This window comes from Miscanthus floridulus, chromosome 16 (assembly GCF_019320115.1).
Source record: "Miscanthus floridulus cultivar M001 chromosome 16, ASM1932011v1, whole genome shotgun sequence".
Lineage (NCBI taxonomy): Eukaryota > Viridiplantae > Streptophyta > Magnoliopsida > Poales > Poaceae > Miscanthus > Miscanthus floridulus.
Window position 1 is genome coordinate 109,240,786 of NC_089595.1, and position 8,033 is coordinate 109,248,818.

The following is an 8,033-nucleotide window of genomic DNA, read 5'->3' on the forward strand; positions in this document are numbered from 1 at the left end:
CGAAAGTCTTATATTTTGGGTGTTCCCTCGAGATAGCCTTAAACCCTCGTCAAAACCGCTGCACACCGAATATTTCCATTTCTACCCTTTCCTCGCCTCCGCCCCCTGCCGCCGCCGCCGTCGCCGCAGCCATGGCGTCGCGGCGCTGCCTCCTGCGCCTCCTCTCGAGCCGCCTCGTTCCTCAGAGATCTCGGCCTCTTGCACCGGTCTCGATCGCGACCGGAACTCTGACCTCTTTGTCCGAGCCCCTCGGTCCCCCAGCTCCCCGGGCCCTCGCCTCCCCCCGGCTGTACTACCCCTCGCGCTGCCACTTCGCGACCCGCTCCTCCGGTGACGAGGACGACGACGAATACGAAGAAGAGCACTACGACGAGGAGGGGAGCGAGGGGGAATGGGGGGACGAGGAGGAGGCGGTGGCGGCGAAGAAACCGTGCGGGAAGACGGAAGAGGAGAAGGTAGCGGAGGCGGCGGAGATCGGGTACAAGGTGTTGGGACCGCTCGGGGCTGACGAGAAACCCTTCAAGCCCTACGAGCCCGTCTTCGTTGTCGTACAGGTCTGCTCCATTTGTCACCAGTCTTTCGATTTTTGAGGCTGGGGTTTGGATCTTGTGCGTGATTGCGTGTGATTATTTCTGGCTGCAGATCGGCTCGCATCAATTCAAGGTGAGCAATGGCGACTCCATCTTCACGGAGAGGTTGAAGTTCTGTGATGTGAATGACAAGGTAAGAACTGCGCTCATAGTGCGACCTGACTTTTGTGTGATTTGGGCATTTGACTGTAATTAGTTAATGAGGCTGTGACTTGTGTGATTAATAGTTGTGATGTTTGAGGTTGCGTAGTATGGAAGCTTTATGTTCTTTCCTGTTTCATGTATTATCTTCATATATAGTTAAATTGCAATAAGATAATGTTGCTATACTTGATCGTGTGATGGTATTTAGAATTTCCTGAACTTGTAATGGAACCCCAGTGGCCAGTGATATAACTCTTTTTATCTACTAGGGCTTGGACCAGTAATTCTGCTCAAATTTATGTTGAAACTGAGCCTTGGACCATAGGTTCTAGTTATTTAATCTAGGAGAATGTATTTTTAGTCTCATATTTTCTTCTGGATTCCTAGATCAAGATTGTAGCATCTTGAGTTGTGATTAGTGGATTGAGAAGGATTATTGTTCAGGCCTTGTTGTTTTAGTTGGATATATGTAGTATGTCAGTATGTGTTTTTCATGATATTTTCTTTAGTTTATTAAAAACTACAAGTTAAGAAGCGCAATGTACTATGTAGCTTCATGAATTCCTTTTATGATGCTACCAACTAGCATAGGTCTCTTTGTGGCATCCTGTGTATTTTATTATATTCATGATTTGCTGATGGTGCTGTTGTCTGATTGACTTTACTGCAGTTGGTCTTAAACCGAGTTCTCATGCTTGGTTCGCAAACTCAAACAGTTATTGGGAGGCCAATACTACCTGATGCTACTGTTCATGCTGTTGTAGAAGAACACGTAAGATGGACAGTTGAACCACTAATTTCTTGACCTCTGTTTTTTTGTTGCTAGAACATTTTTCACCATTGAAATTTATGAAATGATTACTAAACTCAGTTTTATCAAAACAAGTCAATAAGTGTATCCACTCGATTAGTGGAATTTTGGAATGCAAAATTTCAGGCACTTTCTGTGTATCTGTGTATCAAAACAATTCAGGCCCTTTCTGTGTATCTGTGCCAATTTCAGATTTATTTGAGTGTATTTATTTTAGTAATTTGGTTGGTATGCATGCCTATCTACTTACTTAGTAGTGACAATTTAAACCTACTGAGTACTGATTTTGATGCATTTGAAGTGGCCTAGCTGATAGGACTATAGGAGTAGTCACATTGACAGCGCTGGAGAAGCCTTATATCCTTATTTCAGTTGTGATAATCATCTGCATTTTGTACACATTTTCTAGTGTACTGTTATGTTTGTATTACTTGATGATTGTATTTTGTAACATGTAAATCGTGCATCTCATTCTTTATTTAATCAAGTCTTGTCCTGAAGGCATGTTCAAGTATACAACAACAACAACAACAACAAAGCCTTTAAGTCCCAAACAAGTTGGGGTAGGCTAGAGTTGAAACCCAGCAGAAGCAATCAAGGTTCAGGCACGTGAATAGCTGTTTTCCAAGCACTCCTATCTAAGGCTAAGTCTTTGGGTATATTCCATCCTTTCAAGTCTCCTTTTATTGTCTGTACCCAAGTCAACTTCGGTCTTCCTCTGCCTCTCTTCACGTTACTATCCTGGCTTAGGATTCCACTACGCACCAGTGCCTCTGGAGGTCTCCGTTGGACATGTCCAAACCATCTCAACCGGTGTTGAACAAGTTTTTCTTCAATTGGTGCTACCCCTAATCTATCACGTATATCATCGTTCCGAACTCGATCCCTTCTTGTATGATCGCAAATCCAACGCAACATATGCATTTCCGCGACACTTATCTGTTGAACATGTCTTTTCGTAGGCCAACATTCTGCACCATACAACAAAGCAGGTCTAATCGCCGTCCTATAAAACTTGCCTTTTAGCTTTTGTGGTACCCTTTTGTCACATAGGACACCAGATGCTTGGCGCCACTTCATCCACCCTGCTTTGATTCTATGGCTAACATCTTCATCAATATCCCCGTCTCTCTGTAGCATTGATCCTAAATATCGAAAGGTATTCTTCCTAGGCACTACTTGACCTTCCAAACTAATATCTTCCTCCTCCCGAGTAGTAGTGCCGAAGTCACATTTCATATACTCAGTTTTAGTTCTACTGAGTCTAAAACCTTTGGACTCCAAAGTCTCCTGCTATAACTCCAGATTCTGTTTCACTCCTGTCCGGCTTTCATCAACTAGCACTACATCGTCCGCGAAAAGCATACACCAAGGAATGTCCCCTTGTATGTCCCTTGTGACCCCATCCATCACCAAGGTAAACAGATAAGGGCTCAAAGCTGACCCTTGATGTAGTCCTATCCTAATCGGGAAGTCCTCCGTGTCTCCATCACTTGTTCGAACACTAGTCACAACATTGTTGTACATGTCCTTAATGAGCCCGACGTACTTCGTTGGGACTTTATGTTTGTCCAAAGCCCACCACATAACATTCCTTGGTATTTTATCATAAGGCATGTTCAAGTATAGAGTGGTAAAATGTTGTTGTGTATTTACTCAACAGAAATTTACAATTTACTAGATATTTGCTGAGGACTACCTATCTGATCGGTTGATGACCATGTTGGGTTGCATCATTCTTATGCTTATAAACATCTGATGAGCTTTTGTTATAGTAATCCCTCCGTCCCCAAATAAATCAATTCCTAGAATCCGTGCAAGTCAAATTATCTTAAGTTTGACTAACTTTATAGGAAAGAGTAACAACATATATGACATAAAATAAGGATATTATGAAAATATATTTTACGGTATATCTAATGATACTAATTGGATGTCATAAATCTTGACGGGTTTTTTCTAGAAATTCGGTCAAAGTTTTAAAAATTGACTTAAGACAACTCTAGGAATCTATTTATTGAGGGACAGAGGGAGTACTGGTTATAGATTTTGCTGACACCATATGCTTATGTAAATCTATAAACCATGGTTTTCTATTTTTTTAATAATTGCCAAAGATAGAAGTATGGAAAATATATCTTTCAATCTTTATGTCAACATGCACATATTGTCTTGGCATTACCTTGCCAGAGCTCATTTTGATTCAATTGTTTGTTGTGACATATTGATGTACTAATTTGAGTTCAATTTCTCATGATAATCTTGTCAGGCCTTAGATGCAAAAGTGATCATATTCAAGAAGAAACGGAGAAAAAATTACCGCCGAACAAAGGGCCATCGTCAGGTACATTTTATGCTGTGTTTAGTTTCACTAGTATACACTGTACCCCAAAGAAACCATGAATGTTTCCTCGGTACTTGCCTTGTCCATGTGGATCATGTAGTTCTTACTGTATGCTGTAACCTTTTACAGGAGTTGACAAAACTGAGAATAACCAACATTGAAGGAATAGATAAGCCAGAGACTGCTGCTGTTGCTGCCTAAATTCAGGGCAAAGAGATAGTAACAGCGCCTTTTGTTTATGGCAGCAAGGCCTGCCTAGGCAACCCTTTTGGCCGATCTTATAAGTTCAGTCAGATTTTGATAGTCAATACCAGTGAAATGTCGCTTCTTTTCTTGTTAATTCAAAGGTTAGAAGCTGTCAGCATTCGGACTCGGGTACAGTATCTGACATGATGCCAATGTACTGAGCAGTTTGGGTGGTGTGGATCGGCCGTTGTAGTTTACAGTGACACTTCATTTTTGGTTAGCTTTTCTGTGCACGTCCTTAATATATGTGTTCTGAAAGTTTGATACATCAGTTCAATGTTGACTGCTAGAGTGTAATAATGAAACAGCGGTGCTTCGTTTCTGCCTGGTCCGATGTCTGAAACTGTAAGCCCTGGCTTATGCAAATGTAGCTGCCAGCATTACGCTTGCTTGCACTCTTGGTATCGCCAGAATTTGCAGCTTGTAACATCCAGGGTGCACTTTTTGCTTGTGGTAAATTGCCCCAGCTTCCTAGTGCCGATGTACCAGAAGTTCAGAACTGAAAGTGTCCAGTTCCAATACTAATCTGAAACACTTTGTCATGCTCCGATACTAATCTGAAACACTAGTTGCTCTGTCGGAGTTATCTGTTCGCTCGCCGTTGATAATAAGTGGATGTCACCCAGTTCCGTGGCTTCCGTCAGTTGCGCTTCTGCAGTCGACTAGATCCGTTTTGATTGAAATTGCACTTTGTGTCGCCTCCAGTCACTTTCTGTATGGTAATTATTATTTACTCCTAAAGAAAAAAATACTAATCCTTGTTGACCTCTCACGTTCCGTCGAGTCAACGTAGCAGCTAGAGGCCGCGTGTTTAATTATTCATTGGGCTGATTGTTTTTTTTTCTTTTTTTTAAAAAAATTCTTCACCCTGGCATCCACTTTGCAAATCGCAAGGCATTATTTACGTGATGATGCAAGTGGCACTAGCAGCACCAAAGAATACCTTTTTATTTATTTATGCTTAGATTAATCGTTGTTGAGTGTGATAGTTTTACTAGTCTGCAGGTTAATGGATCCGATTTTTAATCGCTAGTGCTGCTGGTGTGCTTGGTGATCGCTGCGGCAGATTGGACCTGTGGATGTGGACTCCTTTTGGTGCCATTTCGTGTGGTCGAGGTTGCAAACTTGTGCTTAGCTTCACAACTTTACATAGGCCCTAGATAGCGTGTGTCTGCGTTGCTATGGGACAATTAAACTTTTATACTAAAAACAAGTTGATCGCACGATAAGATAACAATACTATAAAATTAAATACATACATTAAAGTTACATTTAATCAAAAAGCAAAGTTCATAAAATTAACACAGTCACAAAGAGTATGGCATCACAGACTCACCAACTTTACTATATAGACATTTCTATGCGTTGCAATGGGAACAAATAATACCCTAATAACTATGAAAGGAAAATATGTGAGATCAACTTTCACATATTCAAGTAGCACACATCTTTAAATACATGGATACAGCCAACGCTAAGAAATGTGCGATGTATATTAAAATTTTCACAGATAGTAGCCCACATCTTTAAATACATGAAAACAGCCAACGTTAAGAAATACGCAATATATATGGTTTAGCAACTCTTCCTGGAACCCCGTGCAGTTGCGTGGGCTAGTGAGTTATAATAACATATATGTGTGCTTCTTAAACAGTAGAATACAACAGATATATTAGAAACTATACTATGATGTGTTAGCGTGTTTAATCTTGTTGACACTTGAGGCTGTTGAAGGTCTCCATCTCATCCTGCCACATAGAAACAGGAAAAAAGATTTATTGAAGTTTAGTTCACATCAACCACTTGCAAGAAAAATGCACAGTGAGGGCTGAAAACCATATCCACTATTATGCACCTGACACTCCTATAGGAACCATAACAAAGCCATGCAAGCATACAGTCCAGATCATTCCAGCCGCGCGTAGGTCCAACGTCCTATAGGATAAGTTTAGTAGTATCTTCAGGCAGTAAAATAGATTCACTTAATTTCGGTCTTAGAAGAAGCATAAAATGAAATGTAATATTTTGATTGAATATGTTGCCATAAATCAAGTGTAATTTTCCAAGTACTAACATGCCACTAACTAAAAAAATACATTTGTCAACGGATCCCTTGTAGGACACATAATTAATAAGAAAGAGAAGTGCTTAGCTCAAGATACAATAAATATATATGTTTGGCAGCATTATGAATCAGGAGATAGGTTAGAATTGATTTACATATTCAGGAATGTACAAAAGAGTACAGAGAGTTTTTCACGGTTTAAGTGAATAAATTGTTCATGATTAAGCCAAATATAAATACTATGTAGTAAAGCTAAAACTTTAATTATATAAGATTATTTTCTGGTTCAAAGATTAAGGTACCCTAAATGTTCTTTGAAGTTTAATAGAAAATTAGATCTGCAAGTTTAGACAGACAACTTATACATTGCAAAAGTCCCAAACCTTAAATAGCCATGAGAGTGCATTATGTATTTATGAAAATCTTTAATGAATCTCAACAACCATGTACTTAATATTTCCTGTACGATACCCATTAAAGTCTTCTAAACTAAATGGCCTAAGACTAAAATGATGAGAAACACACCTAACAATGGAACTTAATCCTACAAATATAGATCTTGACAAATAAAAATTGCTTATGAGGAAGTGTCCGGGAAGAATGGTTTGCACACAACATACCCAAAAATAAGAAATGATATATCTAGACAACACCATGCATTTGTCACAATAAAATTGACAGCCATAGAAAGAAACCAAAAGCCACAAGCATGAGCATTGAACGGCCAATATCCTACCATGATGTTATGTAAAGTATTACTGGAATTAGGTGCATGAAGAAGAAATATAAACGTCTAACATGTGGGGGGCACCAGAGCTCACCTGGGCACTCAGCAATTTCTTTGTTGAAACCATACCTGGAAAAACATAACTGATAATCATTTATCTAGTATAGACTAATAAAGGGTTGCTTACCATTGTACAATTAGTTACCATCAATCCATCACAATATTTCATTTCCTAATTTTCACGTTGTCAGTGCAGTAGCTCATAGAATATAGAATAGGAGGGTGTATTAACTTGATTATTCTCATATGAGGGATTGCACGTAGGCCAGTCCTCAATCACGCAGGCCGCAGAGTGGGCAGGGAGGAGAGGAAGGAGTAACCTGAGGCCAAATTTGCAGAGAATGGAGAGAGATGAGCGCGGCAGTGGATCAGGACATATAGTATCAGTTAACCCAGGATGTTCAATATACTTGAAACTTACAGGCAGCATGTCAATGCAGCTAAAAACTGAAACAAGCAGTTTGTTGCCTAACATTTTGTACCATAATCAGAGTGCATATTTTCTTTACTACATTCTGTGTCACATGGCCTATTTCTAAAACACAAGCTTCCCATGTCTGAAATTCCTAGGTAATTTATATCATAAGATACCTCATGAGCACTTGGACCATTAAAGACAGGTATTCAACTAAATTACCATGGTGTCATGAACAAAAGAAAAGCAATAATATTTGTCATGAGCACTTAGACAAATATAGGAATGTTCCCTTTTTGTACATTTCTTTACAGAAAAAACAAATAATTAGGGGTCCACTAGAACACTTGGCATTTCAATTACTCAGTTATGCCCAAAAAGAAAAGTAGAAAACAAATGGTAGATAGAAGAAAGGATGGAAGTTGTAACGGCACGAAGATTTGGTCATACCAGAGCTAGAAGGGCCACATTGTCTGATTTTTCTTCTATCTGCTAAAGATTTCTCTTCAAACTGCACACGGCCTTCATGTAATATGTCAAGGTAGATGTATATGTTGATTTGTATGATAAGTTTCAGATCTTCACACTCATCCACAGAAAATGGCCTGCCGCTCTTATATAAGAACTTGGC

At 39.7% G+C, this 8,033-nt stretch overlaps 1 protein-coding gene across 1 annotated transcript; it reads left to right on the top strand.

Annotated features, from left to right (window-relative positions):
* On the top strand, window positions 1-4,457 carry LOC136513307 (large ribosomal subunit protein bL21m-like). Its single transcript, XM_066507292.1, has 5 exons — window positions 1-554; window positions 643-723; window positions 1,405-1,506; window positions 3,815-3,889; window positions 4,019-4,457. The coding sequence occupies exons 1-5, from the start codon at window positions 132-134 to the stop codon at window positions 4,088-4,090; spliced, it is 753 nt and encodes a 250-aa protein (XP_066363389.1). The 5' UTR covers window positions 1-131; the 3' UTR covers window positions 4,091-4,457.
* Window positions 4,458-8,033: the final 3,576 nt, after the last annotated feature.